This window comes from Saccopteryx bilineata, chromosome 1 (genome assembly GCF_036850765.1).
Source record: "Saccopteryx bilineata isolate mSacBil1 chromosome 1, mSacBil1_pri_phased_curated, whole genome shotgun sequence".
NCBI lineage: Eukaryota > Metazoa > Chordata > Mammalia > Chiroptera > Emballonuridae > Saccopteryx > Saccopteryx bilineata.
In genome coordinates, this window is record NC_089490.1 from 269142339 (window position 1) to 269162195 (window position 19857).

General features: G+C 36.2%; 1 protein-coding gene across 7 annotated transcripts in view; it reads left to right on the forward strand.

The window, feature by feature from the left end:
- The window catches only part of PDE4D (phosphodiesterase 4D), a 1576413-nt gene that overhangs the window by 511427 nt on the left and 1045129 nt on the right, over positions 1-19857 (forward strand). For all 7 annotated transcript variants that reach the window (XM_066242823.1, XM_066242815.1, XM_066242799.1 and 4 more), the window contains one exon: positions 4209-4438. In XM_066242823.1, coding sequence (XP_066098920.1) covers positions 4209-4438 — 230 coding nt within the window. The remainder of the gene's footprint in view (positions 1-4208; positions 4439-19857) is intronic.

The window sequence follows — 19857 nt, forward strand, 5'->3', positions numbered from 1 at the left end:
TTTAAAATGAAAATGTGAGGCTTATTAATTTATGGTTAATTAGTCTATGTTCTATTCTTTTCTAGTAATCTGTACCCTGCCAGGAACCATATTTATTAGATAGTAGGTATAATGGGTATTAGCTCTAGCTTTAACTATTATTATAATAACGATAGCTACTATTTTGTCGAGTGAAAACTCTATGCCAAATATTGGTGCTTCAAACACTTCATATTTCTACTCCAGACAATGAACCTGAGAAATAAATGTTAATTATCCTCAGTGTTCATACGTAGAACCAACCTCAGTGAACCTGTTACTTGTCCTAACATCATGGTATAAAAAGGAGTGCAGCAAGGATTCTAAACTAGGTCTGGACGCTACAAAGTCGGTGTACTTTGGGAAAAGTATTTTTCCTTCCTTGCTTAGTTTCTTCACCTGTAAAACTCAAAAGGAAAGGAAATTGCCATTTATGATTGCTTATCACACTGCGTGCAGGTAATGAGCAATACAAATTACATGCATGATCTCATTTCATTCTTGTGGGTAAACATTATTTCCATTTTTCTAATAAAAAAATAAAACAGAAAACTTAGAGTGATTAAAGATCACTCTAAGCACAGAACTAGTGAAGTGGTAGCCACTGTGTTATCTGATAATATTTGGTGACTCTACCATGCTGAGTGTATGGATGTAATAAATGTTGCCTGAGTAGCTTTATCAACCACCTGGAAATAATTACTGCACATGTAGCAGTATATATTTTTTCAACTCTAATCAAGTTATTAAAATTTCTGCTTTATTATAGATTTGATGTTCTTGGCATATGGATAAATAACATGAATCATATGGGGAAATTTTAGCTGTGATTTAAATATTGTTCTACTGAGTCCTCAAATATTCATATCCATTTAAAATTTTTCCTCCCGAAGTCTTACTGTAAACCTTTGCAAAGAATATTCAAGTAACATGACATGAAAACATGTTATAAATATGGTCCTAAGTATGAAGAAAAAATAAGAATTGTTTTATTTCTTTTTTAAAAAAATTAATTTTGCCTGACCTGTGGTGGCACAGTGGATAAAGCGTTGACCTGGAAATGCTGAGGTCGCGGGTTCAAAACCCTGGGCTTGCCTGGTCAAGGCACATATGGGAGTTGATGCTTCCAGCTCCTCCCCCCCTTCTCTCTCTCTCTCTCTCTCTCTCTCTCTCTCTCTCTCTCTCCCTCCCTCTCCTCTCTAAAATGAATAAATAAATAAAAAAGAATGTTTCACAGTAGCCCCTCTTTTTAAAAGAAAAAAAAAATTAAAAAAAAATTAATTTTGATGGGGTGACATTGATAAATCAGGGTACATATGTTCAGAGAAAACTTCTCTAGGTTATTTTGACATTTGATTATGCTGCATTCCCATCACCCAAAGTCCAATTGTCTTCTGTCACCTTCTAACTGGTTTTCTTTGTGCCTCTCCCCTCCCCCAACCCCTTCCCTCTCCTCCCTTCACCCCGTAACCCCCACACTCTTGTCCATGTCTCTGAGTCTCATTTTTATGTCCCACTTATGTATGGAATCATATAGTTCTTAGTTTTTTCTGATTTACGTATTTCGCTCAGCATAATGTTATCAAGGTCCATTCATGTTGTTGTAAATGATCCGATGTCATCATTTCTTATGGCTGAGTAGTATTCCATAGTATATATGTACCAAAGCTTTTTAATCCACTCGTCCTCTGACGGACACTGGGGCTGTTTTCAGATCTTGGCTATTGTGAACAATACTGCCATAAACATGGGGGTGCATTTCTCCTTTTGAATCATTGATGTGGTGTTCTTGGGATATATTCCTAAAAGTGGGATGGCTGGGTCAAAAGGCAGATCCATTTTTAATTTTTTGAGGAATCTCCATACTGTTTTCCACAGTGGCTGCACCAGTCTGCATTCCCACCAGCAGTGCAGGAGGGTTCCCTTTTCTCCACACCCTCTCCAGCACTTATTCTGTGTTGTTTTGTTGATGAGCACCATTCTGACTGGTGTGAGGTGATATCTCATTGTGGTTTTAATTTGCATTTCTCTAATGATTAGTGATGTTGAGCATTTTTTCCATATGCCTATTGGCCATCTGTATGTCCTCTTTGGGGAGGTCTCTATTCATTTCTTTTACCCATTTTTGATTGGATTGTTTGTCTTCCTGGTATTAAGTTTTATAAGTTCTTTATAAATTTTGGTTATTAACCCCTTATCAGACATATTGTCAAATATATACATAAGTGTTATAAATATGGTCCTAAGTATGAAGAAAAAATAAGAATTGTTTTATTTCTTTTTAAAAAAAATTAATTTTGATGGGGTGACATTGATAAATCAGGGTACATATGTTCAGAGAAAACTTCTCTAGGTTATTTTGACATTTGATTATGCTGCATTCCCATCACCCAAAGTCCAGTTGTCTTCTACACAATTGTCTCCCATTGTGTAGTTTGTCTTTTTATTCTGTTATTATTGTCTTTAGCTGTGCAAAAGCTTTTTAGTTTGATATAGTCCCATTTGCTTATCCTGTCTTTTATTTCACTTGCCCGTGGAGATAAATCGGCAAATATATTTCTGCGAGAGATGTCAGAGAGCTTACTGCCTATGTTTTCTTCTAAGATGCTTATGGTTTTACTGCTTACATTTAAGTCTTTTATCTATTTTGAGTTTATTTTTGTGCCTTGTGTAAGTTGGTGGTCTAGTTTCATTTTTTTGCAGGTAGCTGTCCAATTTTCCCAACACCATTTGTTGAAGAGGCTGTCTTTACTCCAATGTATGCTCTTACCTCCTTTGTCAAATATCAGTTGTCCATAAAAGTGTGGATTTATTTCTGGGTTCTCAGTTCTGTTCCATTGATCTATATGCCTGTTCTCATGCCAGTACCAGGCTGTTTTGAGTATAATGGCCTTGTAGTATAACTTGATATCCGGAAGTGTGATACCTCCCACTTTATTCTTCTTTTTCAAGATTGCTGAGGCTATTTGTGTTCTCTTTCGGTTCCATATTCTTCCATATATATATATAATATATAATATAATATATATATATATAATTTTTATTTTAGTAAAAGGATAAAGACAGACTCTGGCATATTCTTCCATATGTGTGTGTGTGTGTTTGTATGTGTGTGTGTGTGTGTGTGTGTGTGTGTGTGTATATATATATATATATATATATATATATATATATATTAAAAGGATACAGACAGACTCTGGCATGTGCTTTGACTGATATCCACCTGTCAAGCCCACTAGGGGGTGATGCTTTGCCCATCTGGGGCCCTTGCTCTATTGCAACCCGAGCCATTTTCTCTTTTTTTTTAGTGTTGAGACTGAGGCCATGGAACCATCCTCACTGTCTGGGGCCAACTTGCTCTAATTGAGCCATGGCTACAGGAGGAGAGGAGAAGAGAGAGAGAGAGAGAAAGAGAGAGAGAGAGAAATGAGAAGGGGTGTGTGGAGAAGGAGATGGGTGCTTCTCTTGTGTGCTCTGACCGGGAATCAAACCCTGGACTTCCACACATGGGCCGACCCTGTACCACTGAGCCAACTGGCTAGGGCCTTCTTTCTCTTTCTTCTTAGATGTGTATATATGAGTATGTCATATGTCAAAATATATATATATATTGCCTGACCTGTGGTGGCGCAGTGGATAAAGTGTTGAACTGGAATGCTGAGTTAACCCGTTCACAACCCTGGGCTTGCCCGGTCAAGACACATACAGGAAACAACTACTACTGCTTCCTGCTTTTCTCTTCTCTCTCTCTCTCTCTCTTTCTCTCTCCTCTCTCTCTAAAAATCAATACATTAAAAATAAATAAAATTTAAAAATATATATCTTAAATTTTTTGCTTTTTATTTCATAAAAAGTAAAAAAATATTTTGATTTATTCTCAGTTTTATAAAACATATGCAGAAAGCTTACAATTATAAGATTATTAAAGAGGTCAGTTCATTATAACAACTGAGCCCTTCTAAATATACTGGTGAACAAATTTACTATTTTAAAAATAAATTTAGATTTCAGTTATTAGTTCTTATCTTTTCACCAAATTTGTTCTGTTAATGTCATCCCTTTCTAGTTAGCATTTTTTCATATATAAGTTTCTCTTAATTTCTTTCTCTAGAAGTAAAAAGCCATAACGTAAAAAGACAAATAACCAGACTTTTGCCGATTACATGTCCTTCTCTGGGCTTTTGCCATAGGCCTCCGAGGAAACACTGCATTCCAACAATGAAGAGGAAGACCCCTTCCGAGGCATGGAACCCTATCTTGTACGGAGACTTTCATGCCGCAGTGTTCAGCTTCCCCCTCTGGCCTTCAGACAGTTGGAACAAGCTGACTTGAAAAGTGAATCAGAGAACATTCCAAGACCTACCAGCCTTCCCCTGAAGATTCTGCCACTGATTGCTATCACTTCTGCAGACTCCACTGGGTGAGTGCCCTTGGGTGACAGTTCCCCATTTTACATTTTGGATGGTGATTGGTTTCTGTGGTCTTTTCAGATTTTGTGGCTCATTGCTTGGCTTGTGTGGGAAAAAAATGGAATTTCTAGAACCAAAGGAAAGAAGAGTGATTTTTTTCATGTAACATTATTATTTCTGCAGAATTAGATGTTTAATTAAAATGATTTAAGAGGACTTGAAAGGTATTAGTGAATAATATGCATCTGGGAAATTTTTATATTGACTTTATATTGACTTATAAAGTTAATATCAGTCATATGTAATTTAATAGAAAGTTCTTAACAAATGAAAACTAATGAACAAATTATTATGTAGGCATACATATCTGGAAACAGTAGGCAGTGTTCATTGATGCAAAGCGAATTTGTAATCAAGAATAGATTGTACTGTAATTAGAATAAAAGGAAATATGCAATTGTGTTAATGAACCTAGTAATTTGACCTTTGACACTGTGAGGTAGTGCTCACCAGAATACTGCTCAATTTGCAGAATAAGGTGGTTTCATTTAGGGTAAATACATATAGAAGAATCACACACAGTTATGTCTCCATAATGCAACCACTGTATTTTCTATTTCGCAGAGTATTTGTGTTTTTATTCTTTATGTCTGGTTTACCAATGGAGTTTTTACTCATTAATAGCATTGTCACCAGGTAAACAACTGTGAAAAAAACTGAGGATAGTATGCACATACATTATTTGGTATTTTGGTTACCTGGATTTTTAAGAAGCTTGGATAGAAAAGTAAGAGGAGGAAGCCAGTAGCCCATACTTGGACAGATTCTTGAGCATTTGCTAAGAGTATAAGAAGAAAATAATTATTATGTTATAAATTTATTCTCTGTTATGTTCAAGGTATGTCTAGCAAAGGTACCTTTTGGATTTTCCTAAAAGTTGTCAGAAGAAATTTGGGCAGAATTGTCCTCTTAAGATATTGAAGTTAGCTGTTTGAATTGGTACAGACCAGTTAAAAGGACCTACTTATGTTATTGAAGACCTACCTATGTTATTAAAGACCTACCTATGTTATTAAAAGGTATGAGGAACTTACTACTAGGTAAAGAAAAGACAAGAAATTGTTACTTTGAAGCAAGGGAAAGAGGACATATGTATTTGGGTTTGTTTTTTGTTTTTGTTTTATTTTTGGATGATCCATGCATACAAAGAAGAATGTGTACCTATTGATCAAACACAGGTAGGAATTTTTTATAGAAGCTTGACCTGAACCTTCTTTGAAAAACAATGTCTCAAAACATCAATTTCCCCTCCCTTTGGGATCAGCACAGCTACCATTCATCTGTGTAGAGGATGGGATTCACAGATAGCAGGTGTGTCAGGAGTCATCAAGACCATCTGAGGTTCCAGGGTTTAGTAGGAGAGTACCCAGGATTCAGCAAGTAGTCATATTTATGGCTAGGATTTACTACAGCAAAAGAATTCAAAGTAAAATTGGAAAAGAGAAAGGCACATGGGGAAAATCTGGAAAAAACCACATACAAGCTTCCAAGAGTTCCCTCTCCCAGTAGAGTCAGAAAGGATGCACTTTTCTTCTAGTAATCACTTACGATAAGACATGTGAAATGTATTCACCAGGGAGACCTCTACCAGGGAAACAGTCTACCAGGGAACCTTACTGAAGCATCAGTGCTTACATGAGTTATCTAAAATAGTCAAACTCACAGAAACAGAGAGAAGAATGGTAATTGTCAGGGACTGGGAGTTGAAGAATTGGGAATTGAAATGTGAAATGCAATGGGTACATAGTTGCAATTATGCAAGATGAATAAGCTTCGTCCATCTGTTGTACAACATTGTACCTAGAGTTAACAATACTGTATTGTTCACTTAAGAATTTCCCAAGAGGATAGACCTCATATTAAATGTTTTTAACAAAATCAAAATGCAAAAAGAGAGAGAGAGAGAGAGAGAGAAATGCATTAGTGCCTAGAATTTTTGTGGGGGATGCTCAGTTAGGTACCCTCCACCTAGCATGTGCATAAATTCCAGTAGAAAAGCATTTATTCAACATGAACCATATTTCTTTCACGGACAGTTTCGGCACAGTGAGCCAATCACAGTGGGAACCCTCCTGAAATCCAAATACCCAGATGCCAGCTATGGGCCAGACTTTTCAACAGACTTTTTAAAAGATAGCAGTCTCAGGCCTGATGTAAGTCTTCTGCACAGCAAGTTTATCTTAGACTCTCACTATCTTGTTTCCACAAATCTGAAGAAGAAATTATAATTAAAATAAAAATAAACTGATTTAAGCTTGTGATGAATTTAATTAACTTTGGTATCTTAAAAAATGTGGTGACTACACATGATTTCTCATTCTAAATTGTTATATCACGTGCCCGTAAAAGAAAATGGCGTAGTATATTTAATATATCTCTGTGTAGTTAGGCAATATGTATAATTTAAAACTCATGAATTTCTGTTATTTAAGCCAAAAATAAATTAAAAAATAAATAAACATGTTGCTAAAAACAAATAAACAGTCTCCAAGTGCCAAAGAACTTAGAGGTTCAGAATCATCTGTATGGTAGTACTTCTGATGGCTCAAAGTTTGTTTCCTTCTCTATCAAGAATTTAAGAATCAAGTCTAAGCAAAAGTGTTTTTACCATTTATCAATTTATTCAAATTTTGGAGGAAAGAATCTGTGTTTTAGAGAGGTGAAAGAAGAAGGACTTTTCTGTACTTGTAGGCAACCAGGGGAAACTATAGACGAGAGTGTCCAACAAAAAAACAAAGGCTTAGAATGTATACAGAGAATTGCTATTATCTTAGAGAGCATCAATAATTTGTAAATTGAGTATTTGAGAATTAGAAAATTAAGGAGTATAGACGTTAAAAAGGAAGTAGAAGGTAAACAAATATTTATATTCTGTAGCCATTTCAGTACCAAGAATCTCAGATTCCTCTACGGTTATCAAAAAGCACTAGTGGGAAATTTAGACGATTTTAGCTAGGGTGTCTACAGCTCAGATCCCCATTATTAAAGGTTAATATGCTGCCCAAGTCCCATTGCCAACCTATACACATCATGGAAATTGTAAATCTTTGATGGGAAAGGAGACTTTCTGTGGTCTTTGGAAATTATTTTTCTTACTTTAGAATATCATAACTTTTTGCTCTTTCTTCTAGTCCATCAGCAAGCACATCAGACACTAGCTCTGTCAAGTATCATCACACAGCAGTCTAGGGATTTGTGCCACCTTTATGAAACCTTGGTGTAGCCCCAATTGTATTTGGTTTCTGCCAGGAACTTTGGCTTACAAAAATGGGTTTTATGATAGGCAACTGTGAGCTTCCTAATAAAATGCTTGTGCCAAGAGACTTAATTCGAGCCCTGGATGATTGGCTCAGTGGTAGAGCGTTGGCCTGGTGTGCAGAAGACCCAGGTTCGATTCCCGGCCAGGGCACACAGGAGAAGCGCCCATCTGCTTCTCCACCCGTCCTCCTCTCCTTCCTCTCTGTCTCTCTCTTCCCCTCCCGCAGTGGGGCTCCATTGGAGCAAAGATGGCCCCGGCGATGGGGATGGTTCCTTGGCCTCTGCCCCAAGCGCTGGAGTGGCTCTGGTTGCGACAGAGCGAACCCCCGGAGGGGCAGAGCATCGCCCCCTGGTGGGTGGAGCATCGCCCCCTGGTGGGCGTGCTGGGTGGATCCCGGTCGGGAGTCTGTCTGACTGTCTATCCCCGTTTCCGGCTTCAGAAAAATACAAAAAAAAAAAAAAAAAAAGACCTGGAAATGCTGAGGTCACCGGTTCGAAACCCTGGGCTTGCCTGGTCAAGGCACATATGGGAGTTGATGCTTCCAGCTCCTCCCCCCTGTCTCTCTCTCTTCTCTGTCTCCCTCTCTCTCCTCTCTAAAGTGAATAAATAATAATAAAAAAAAGAGAGACACTTAATTCAGAGGGCTTTTTAAAAATTAATGCTGCCATAATTATACTTTGGGTTTTTACCAGGCAATACGAATGTGTTCAATTGTACACTGTTAAACAGATTCCCTTTGAATATGCTTAAGGCATTTGTGTGTGTTGTGATTTGTGTGTGTAGCAACCTTTAGACACTTCTAGTGATTACAAAACAGAATTGTAAGTCCTGCAATGCTGAGAACTTTTGGTTCGTGCACCAGTTGGTGTCCCATGGTTAGCACCAGAGTAAGATCACTCAGGCTTCATGATAATTTATTGACTCTCACTGAAATAGGAGGGATACCTATTAATGACTTTAAATGTTACAAACTTGGCAATAAAGTAATTTAGAATGCCAAAGCTTTCTATATTTCTCTCCATAAATAGTTTTCTATGCAATTACTTTTAAAAAATACTTTTTATGAAGGTATAAGTTGCATATAGTAAAATACACACACTTAAGTATACATCTAAATGCATTTTTACAAATTTAGACAGCCACGTAATTAACTACTGCCCAATTTCTTAACTTCTATCACTCAATATTAGTTTTGCCTCTTCTTGGATGTTATATAAATGGGGCCATATAAGTATGTGCACCTTGTGTAGCTTTTATTACTCTAAATTTTTTTTTAAATAATTACACTGGGGAATAAAATTTTTGTTGCATCCACAAAAACACTTGTTCTTACCTATTTCGAGTGTGCTGATCTCAAATCTGACATTGGTTTTCCTCTGTAAGCTACAGTTTTTTTGCAGTTCAAGATCTTAGGTTTTCATCTTATTGTAAAATTTTCAATATTTAGTTTAACATAATGAAGTAGAATGTTTCTTGGGCATCATCTTTGTGAAAATATAATGATTTATATAATGCAGTAAATACACTAATCTACTAAAAGGTATGATTGCATCAGAATTTGTCTACAATTTCAAAATAGAACATATTAAAACACTTATTTTAGTTATAAAATTTGCACAAAACTTAAATTCTATTCAGGCAAAAATTGGCGTTTGTAGCTCTTGCGGTTGTGTACTTGTTGAGGACAATCTCATTTGATGCTCCAGCAGTAGTCTGCTCTTTACTAACAGTTCCAAGATTTTCGGAAACTTATCAAGGTGACTCTTCAGGAAGTGAATCTTAATGCTAATGTTACATCCAATGTCGTGGAAAGCCAACAGCATCCTTTGAACCAGAAGTTCATAGTTTTCTACTTTTTGTTGCCAAGGAAGTTCTTTGTAACTGCCACAAATGACTGCCATACTGCTCTCTCCTTCTTATTCATCTTCCTGGCAAATTCTTCATCACGTATGAGGGTTTGAATTTGAGGTCCATCGAATATACCTTTTATCTTCTCGAAAGACAAGGCAGGAAAAGCAGAAATAATATGTTGAAAGCATTCACTTTCTCTATCCAAAGCCTGAACAATCTGCATCATTAAGCTAAGTTTGATGTGAAGTGGAGGAAAAATGATCCTGTCTAAATTAACTACAGGTTCATTCACAATATTTTGCATCCCTACTTCCAGAGCTTCACGTTTCAGCCACTCTTTCTGTGTCCAGTGTTTCTCCTGAGCTCGGCTGTCCCACAAACACAGAAAGCAAGGATACTTCGTGAAACCTCTCTGTTGTCCTAGCAGGAAATTTACTATTTTAAGATCCACACAAATGATCCAGTTATGCTCCCCATACTTCAGAAAGTCGAGGACAATTTTTATGTCATTCTTACTAAGTCATTCAATTCAGGTTGGCTAAACTGCTGAGGGGTTAATGACTGCTTGGCATCAGAAGAAGACCCTTCAGATTCTACAACCATTTCCTCATGCATCTTATCAAAATACACTTGATCACCATGTTCACTTTCTTCGTCCTTAGAAGAAGTAAAACCATTGAAACCTGGAACCGGGAGTATCTCAGAGTATGGGATAGATTGTATTGCTGAAGGAATATTAGGATATGCGATCATATGCCGTTTTTTTCTTGCCAATGCCTTTTGTATGGATCAGACAGAAATAACAATCACTGCTGTGGTCCTTAGGTTCATGCCAAACCATGGGAATATCAAAAGGCATTTCCTTTTGTCCAGTCATGAGGCATTTCCTCACAATTATGACATACAATATGAGGAGCCCAATTCTTGTCTTAATCGCCAAGGGGAACTTGAAAATAGGCAATATATGCATGTGTCACAAATGATAAAATATTGTGTTCTTGACGTTGAAGTGTGTAACAGCCAATATAACAGAAGGTGTCAGGACTATTCTTACATTTACGCCTACTTGAAGAAGCCATGACTCAATCTTAAAACAAAATAAGAGGGTGTTTCTATCAGATAATGATTTTTTACATTTAAAAACAACTACAATTATGTAAAAGTGATGTTTGTAAAACATTAATTGCCTTGTGGTTATGTTCAATCCAAGAATCGTTGCCCTTTTACTCCAATTTAAAAACCAATGCATGCCATTAACTATAACTAAAAGAAATTAAAATTTCATAAAAACTAGAGCATGCACCAAAAAACAAATTTCCGATTTGAAATCAGCAATGCAGAGATATATATAAACAGTTCTAAAACCTCATGCAACAGAAAATGAAAAAAAAACAGTTGTTCCCCAATTTATTCTTGTTGGCGTATTTATCAGTAGTTTCTTCTTTTTTAGGTAGTATAGTATTTCATTGTGTGAATATATCATAATTTATTAATCCATGCTCTGTTATTGATGAACATTGGGGTTGTTTCTAGTTTGGGGCTATTATGAACAAAGTTACTGTACACATTGCTATGCTCATCTTTTTGTGGACATCTGTAAACTAATTTCTCTAGCTTTTATTCTTATAAGTGGGATTTCTGATTCATAAGTAAAAAAATATATTTATTTTTATTATTACCCAACAAATTTGTGTGAGAGTTCCAGCTATTCTGTGTCCTCACCACCACTGGGCATTCTGAGACTTTTTCATTTTAGTTATTCTGGTGAATGCGTAGTGGTATCTTACCTTGGTTTTAATTTATAGTATCCTGATGAGTAGTGACATTGTTTATCTTCTAATATGTTTATTAAACATCCGGATAGCTTCTGATGTGCTATGCCTATTAAAATATTTGTCCAGTTTGTCTTCTCCTTATTAGTATCTGGGGAATATTGATATATACTAGACATGCATTATAAAATTATTATTTTCTCTCAGACCATAGCTTGCATTTTTACTTTGTTTACTTTTAATATGGTGGTAACCCAGCCACTCTCAAATGTGTGTGTGTGTGTGTGTGCGTGTGCGTGCGTGTATAAGGAAAAGTGTCAGTGAAAGGTCAGGGAAAGAAATAATAGAGAGGATAAGAGAGATGACAATAAGATTATGTGGGAGAAAGAGAAGGATAAGTGGTGGGGGGATCAAAAGAGTGAAGTGTTCGGGATGCAAAGGAATAAATGGATATAGCTTGATAAAGGGAAAGAAGGTGACAAAAATGATGCCACCTACAGGACAATTTTATTTAGAGACAAGAACAGTTTATCCCTTGAGTACTGGCTGGTGGCAGATAGGATTAGCAGGTATTGAGGGGACTGAGAAAAGAAAGTTGAGAATGAAATGGCAATATGTTCATGTGCCACTCACAGAGTAGTAAGTGGTTAAGAGTGGGGATTCCAGACTTTTATGGTCTGACTATAAGTGCTGTGTCACCACTTACTAGTTATATGTCCTTGGGAAAGTTACTTAACCACTCTGAGTTTCTTATTCCTCAAAGGCAAAAACAGGAATAATGGGAGTACTCACTTTTACCTCATGGATTTCTTGGGAAGATAAAATAACTTAGCTCTGTTTTTTTTTTTTAATTATTGTAGATACTTAATATATAACAACCACAACTACTGTTACTACTATTTTTACTAGGGAAGATATTACACAAATCATGTTTGTTTGTTTTTTAAATTTATTAGTTTCCCTGTTGGAATCATCTTCAAAGATCTCTCGCTTTGACTTTGGTCTCGCACAACCCCTGCTTTCAAGTGTTCAGTAATGTTTGGGATGAAAATGCAGGTCCTCTGTATGCCTTGCTTCTCCCTTGCTTTATTTCTGTTAGCACCCTTGTTGAATTCTACCTGGTTCCCTTGTCAGGATCTTCAGGAAGAATTAGGAGCTCCGTTTTATAACAATTCTGGCACTGGCTTACCTTCACTGGGTGGGCCATGTATATACACCAAGATACTCTGAGGAGGTTTTAGTTGCCACGCATGTGGAAGTCACTCTGCACACAGATAGGCAGTTGTATAAGCAGAGGGAGTGTAAGGGGGACTGTATGAAATCTCTCTGGCTGTGTTTCACTACTGTATCAGTTGTAATAAAATGACAAGGAACAAGTTGCCCTGGCGACATGATGGCACACCTCTGGATAGATGTATATTCAGAGATCTGTGTGAGTAGAGAATATTTCAAATACTTTGTCATCACTGGTGTCCTATTACCTGTCTGAAGAAGTACACTGTGTACATTTGTGAATCTATGTCCTACATTAAAAAAAGAAAGAAAGAAAATGAAAGGAATTTAAAGAAGAAACTCTTGGGAATGAAATAAATCTTAAACATAAGGAAAGGAAAGGATTGCTTTAGTCAAGTAAGACTTTATTTTACAAGGATCTTCCAGAAATATTTCCTTGAATTATGTGCTATTCACGGAGGAGCTCATCCCAGATGCCGGTTAGATAGTAGATTCTCTGATCAACCACCCATCATCCAGTGTATTTGAGCATACAAAGTACATTAGCATGGACTTAAAAATGGTGATATTCAACATGTTACTAAATCAAAAGCCAAACAATATAAAAGGAAAACAGAAATTTTGTTAAAGCAGACAAATCTGACCTTTCAGATTTTATTTTTTAACTAAAGAAAGCATTAACAGTATTCAAATATGTCATAATTGACATATTTTAGATATAAGGATTTATGAAGCTAAAGGATTATATTTCAGAGTGTACTCATAAGACTTGCACCTTCATATTGGATATATGCTCAAGTTACAAGAGATTTACCTGATAAGTTCTTATTGAAGTTATGTAGAGATCCATATCCCATTATGCAAAGCTTGCCAAAATTTAAAATGGGCACACAGAGTTGTGACTGGAAAAGATACCTTATGTCAGTCTTGAGCTAGATTTGGTTTCTAAAATAATCACTGTGAAGAAATTGGGAAACAATACTTCCAGTCATCTTGAAGATACATACTACATTTAAAAAAACTGGATTCCTTTGACTTCGATTTATTTAAATGCAATTTATTGGCTTATTTTTTAAAACTTCTCTACCAAAATTACAAAACTTTTGTTTTTAAAGCTTTCACTCTGATTTCATTAATCCAATTTTATTTTTTCTTTGAAATTTGTGATTTTTGTGATTGAAATTAGACTCCAGGAGTAATGGACCACTTTATCTTGACTATGTATTCTCTTAATAAATGACATCTCATTTCCAGAATCAGTAGTAAATTGTGAAGCTAAATTAAAATAAAGAGCTAAATAATGCCGTTTTTCCTCATACATCTTAAAATCTCTGAATGTTTTCTATTAATCATGCCCTAAATATACAAAAGAATAAGATAATTCTTAAACTCCAATTTTTTTTTCAGGCTACTGCAGTTTCTTTTTATTCTCATAGTACTTCTGGGATCCTAACTAAAGATACCTTGAACATGTACAACGATAGGTTTACTTTTATAATCAACGATGTCTATCCCAGCAGCCTCCCAAGTTCCAAAAAACACTAAAGAGAGTGGCAACAGTGCATTTAAGAGCCTCGGGTACTAATTTCCAAATCTTTCTTATGCCTTCTTTACTTGTTTACTAGTATTGATTAGTTGGGGATTTCATATTTTCTAAAAATGAGCCCAGGAAACATTTATTTTGCTATGAACAGGGATCATAGAACACAATACCATAGCAGAGTGCAGAGCTGAAAAAAGCACTTTGATTATTTCCATCTGGGAATCATAATTTCTCAGCTCCTTTGAAAGCTCCCCCACACACAAACACTACCTTGTTTGACCATCATTATGTAACCCAGAATTATTCATCACTGAAGTGTTTAGGAAGAGTTTACGGTTATTTAAAAAGTCATGTGTTCTGTCTCATAATAATATTATGTTTGCAAAAACACAAAGAAGGTGAAAGCACTCTGACTGAATGGTTTTTATTTAATTATTATGTGCTGCATAAATGTGTATACTGATTCAAACTTAATATTGACCAAAGTGGTGCATTACTTTAAGAAATCTGAGACAAGCCTGAGCAGGTGGTGGCACAGTGGATAGAGCATCAGACTGGGATGTGGAGGACCCAGGTTCGAGACCCCGAGGTTGCCAGCTTGAGCGCAGGCTCATCTGGTTTGAGCAAAGCTCACCAGCTTGGACCCAAGGTCACTGGCTCGAGCAAGGGGTTACTCGGTCTGCGGAAGGTCCGTGGTCAAGGCACATATAAGAAAGCAATCAATGAACAAATAAGGTGTCGCAAATGAAAAACTGATGATTGATGCTTCTCATCTCTCTCTGTTCCTGTCTGTCTGTCCCTATCTATCCCTCTCTCTGACTCTCTCTCTGTCTCTGTAAAAAAAAAAAAAAGAAATCTGAGATAAGAAAAATATGTTCAGCTGAAATTCAGGAAACGAAGTTATAAAACTTTCCATCCCCTTCATATGAGCACTACAAAATGGCAAAGAGATTTCTTTAAATAAAACTATACAAAGAACAGGAAATATAGGAAAATATATATAATCTCTGTGTCAAACATATGTATATATATATAGACATATAGATATAAGCATATATCTATATGTCTATATATATAAATATAATTTTCTTTTGCTTTTGCTGAAAATCCTGGCTGTTTGGTCAGACTTCTTTCTAACAATTTGGGTATCATTTATCATACCTGTTTATCTCATTTGTTTAGAATCTTCAGTCCACTTGAAAGGACTTATATGGAGCTAGGCATTTTTAAACCTATTCAAAATCTGTGGAATTTAATCAAAATAGTATACCATATAGTTAAATTGTTTTATGTAATTTTTTTAATGTATATATCTGGATTGACTTTATTTGGTAGATTAGCTTCATTTACACTTAAGTTGGTGGCTCTTAGCCTGGGAAAGGTGAGACTGACCTTTGTTTACATTTCCAAATAGATGTTTTATTCCAGTGTGATTCTAAGGACATCGTGAAAATGTTAAATGTTGTAACAAATGCACACACCTCTTCTTATGTGGTATGTATATATAGAAATTCAAAACATTAGTATACATAAAGAGTCTAATATATATATAAGTTAAAATATACAAATAAGATTTAGAATTTAAACCTTAGAATATATAAATATTACACTTCACTACTTCATTATTCAGTTTCTGGAAATTTCTGTTTTCTGGTCGTATATTTTAGGAGTATCCTCCCTCTTTACTTTTCCATTAACTTTTTTGTGCCTCAGTTAACATGTGCCTTTGGCTTTCTCATTTCTCCAATGTTACTTAATTCAAATTAACTTTATTTCTTGAAGTCATATATTTCTACTAGTATTACAGAATCAAGTTAAATTTTGTAAATATATTTTGAAAAACTTATACATCAATCCAAAAAATAGTGTCTTGTATTTGCTGTATACTGAGCTATGAGTTGCAGACTCAGGTCTCTACAAGACCATTGTAGTCTCTTGCTTTATAGAGTTTAAAATCCAGTAAGGCACACAAACAGAAAACCAGGCAACTACAATCCTTTTTGTTAGATAAAATGTACACATATCACTGGGAACATATGTAGTAATGTGGGATATACTAGGAGAGCACACTAACACAGGCTTGTGAGGAACTGACCCCTGAGCTGACACCTAAAAGAAGGTGGTATTCAGCAAAGAGAACAGAAAGGACAAAATGTAGGGACAACAGAAAGCAGGATATCTGCATTCAAAATATAGTAACTAAAAACTGTTAAGCATGGCTAGACCAATAGGTCATATTGAAGGTACAGTCAATAATGCTTTTTGTGGCCCTGGCCTGTTGGCTCAGCGGTAGAGCATCAGCCCAGCATGTGGAAGTCCGGCTTTGATTCCCGGCCAGGGAACACAGGAGAAGCACCCATCTGCTTCTCCACCCTTCCCCTCTCTTTTCTCTCTATCTCTCTCTTCTCTTCCCGCAGCCAAGGTTCCATTGGAACAAAGTTGGCCTGGGTGCTGGGGACAGCTCCATGGCCTCTGCCTCAGGTGCTAGAATGGCTCTGGCCACAATGGAGCAATGCCTCAGATGGGCAGAGCATCACCCCCAATTGGGCATGCCGGGTAGATCCTGGTTGGGTGCATGTGGGAGTGTCTCTCTGCCTCCCCTCCTCTCACTAAAAATAAAAAAAATTAAAAATTTTTTGTGAAATTAATTAATTACATTAATTTTTTGTAAACCAATATATGAGGTTTTAGAATATTCTCTATTGCTGAATATTGGAGCAGCCAAGGTACAGGCACCAAGAAGGTAAATGTTTACATTGATCCCTGATGGAAAGTGGAGGTACGATGTAAGAAAAATAAAGAAAGGGATTTGATAGTATTCGCAATATAGTAAAAGAAGTGATGAATTGTGGCAACAAGGAGGGTATGGAAATAAGTGAATATAAGAAGGGCCAGACATAGAAAGAGCTCAAGGTCTCTAGAAGCCTCTATAATGTCAAACAGGTGAAAGTAGAACAGCAGAACAAGCTGAAAAGTTAGGAGGTTATATTTGGAGAAGAGGATTTTGAACCTTAAGATTTAAGTGTGAGAGGTCATTTAAGGTGTTTTCAAGTTGTAAGGGGTTGCCAAGGAAGATGAATGCAGCAGGAAAAAGTATTTGAGAAATTGAGAGATCTGAGCATGAGATGATGCCTTCACATAACCAGTGAAGTCACTGAAGATAGCAGCAGTACTCAATGTCAAGGTGCTAGCAGTTTTCAATAAATGGGATGTATTGACCAAGGAGACCGGCAGAAGTCAGTGATAGAAGTGATTGGCGTGGGTGTCAAAGAAGAGGTTCTACTGTTTTCCTAAATATTCTTAAATCCTATTTCTGGTATTTAAATGTTAATCCAGTTTATTATGCTGCCAATTATAGCTATAAAATCTAGAATGAAATTGAATTCTATATGGACAAATTGTATTTGTAGAAAATGTTAACCATTTGAGCTACTAATGTGACCCTAGTGAAATAATACTAAAGGATGTACATATTTTCCCTTAATTTGATAGAGCATATTATTTGCAGACTTTATCTTCAATTTAAAACTAATTTCAATTTATAACTATTTGAAAGAGTTTCATGGCTGATAGCTTGAACTAAAAATCTTGTTATGATGCCTCTGCACAGTTTTTTTCCTGGTCATTTCTGTGAATTTGTGAGGGTTATTCATTGTTTTGGGGGTTTTTTGGGGGTGGGTATTGTTTTGTTTTAATCTTCGCTTTCTGAAATAAGTGTTTGTGACTAAAATTTAGCAATGGTGGAGTAAGTCATATTTGTAAAATGCCTTGGCAAAGGGTGTTTATTATACTCTACTGAAACCCAAGCTGAGAGAGTGTCATTTGTCTTAAGAAGATACATAAAGTTTAATTGATTTTCAGAGGATTACTGTAATAATTTAAGACCAGAATTCATATCATCTTATTTTGATTTATAATATCTGCTGTTTTGTTCAATGTCTACTGAAAAATGCTGAGATGAGGGCTAATGATTTTAGGTTGATTAAGGGTTTCTATAAAACTTACAAGTGAAAGGCATACTTTTCAACTGGCAAACAATGAATGGATGATAATGAAAATTCACATTCATGGACCATTATCTAGTCATTAAGATGATCATTATAATAATGATATGATAACACAGAAGTACTTGGAATCTTTTGGGAAGAAGAGCAAAATGCTGAATATATCCATGTTCAAGTTATAGCATTGCAAAAGATATGCCTGCTTGTGGCTAAGAACTAGAAAGCTATATGAAAGTATTTTGATTTTTTGACTAATAAAATTGTGGTTATTTTTTCCTTTTATCTTGATTTCTATTAATTAAAATGTGTTTATTTAATTAGTAAAACTACATAAAAAATGTATTCAATGATTTATTTTTAGTTTTATTCATCCAAGTATATTGAGCCTTGAGTATCTGACAGATAATGTTTTAGGTTGCTGAGAGCGTTTTTATGAATGGGTAAAAATATATAAAATTCATGGTACTTTGTTTCTCACAAAAAATTAAATCAAAATTTTGATACATATGAGGGCAGGAGGAATACTTGGGCCTTTTGGAGTGCTCCTGGTCATTTTGGGTAATGATGCCTCTGCTGGCAGCCGACTCCCACAAGAGATCACCAGCAGAACCTATTCATCAAGCAAAACTATATCTTAGTTTTACTAAAATAAAGATTTCACTGAAACAAATATTTCAGAAGTAGGAAGTAAAGAACAGATATTTATAAAGTTGTTGAGCCTGATCTTGCTAGGTAAAAAATGGTCGGGATAGAGCAGAATTTAAGGACCTAGTAGCTTTTGTTTAATGGGGCATTAAAGTGAAGTGAGGATCTTAAAGTGAGCCTTGGTGAACAAACTGTTAGTCTCGGTAAATAAACTATTTTAGCTGGTTTATGGTTTTATATCCAAAGAGCAAGCATTCCCTGCATCCAGTACCTAACTTATTTTTTGCCTGGTCCGAGTTTGTTAGCAATAAAGCAAGCACTTAAGCTTTGACCCAAAGTTGCTTAGGATTGAGACAAAGTATTTTAGTTATAGTGTTTACCTATTTCTTTGTGAGTGAGCCTAGGTGCTATGGTGTGAACATTTGTGTCTTCTCAAATTTTATGTTGAAACCCTAATCCCTGAGGAGATGGTATTAGGACAGGTGTCTTTGGGAAATGATTAGGTCACCGCATTAGAGTCTTCATGAATGGCATTAGTGTCCTTGTAGCAGAGGCCCCAGAGAGCTCCCTCACCCCTTCGACCAGGTGAGGACACTGCCACAAGACCAACTATGTATCGGGAAGCAGGCCTTTACCAGACACTGACTCTGCTGGTGCCTTGACCTTAGACTTCTCAGACTCCAGAACTGTGAGAAATACATTTCTGTTGTCTATAAGCCACACAGTCACTGGTGTTCTGTTATAGCAGTCTGACTGGACTAAGACACTAGGTTTGATACTCTTTTAGTCACATTGCAACAGAACAGGTTCTCTGTTTGCTCTTTACCTCCCCCCACCCTTTAACTTCTATTACTCTCACACCATTGCTTGGGAATGTAACCCTAAGGCTAGTCAGAGGGAAGAGAACTCAAGGAAGGTAAGATGGTTGGTCAGTACACAACACTCCTCTGTTTGAGAGGAATGTCAGGGTAGGTTGGAGAAAGGGTTTTCTACCAGGAAAGCTAGAGGGGACAGATATCCCCTTTGCCCACCTTTCTGGCAATGAGACCTTAGTATGGTCAAC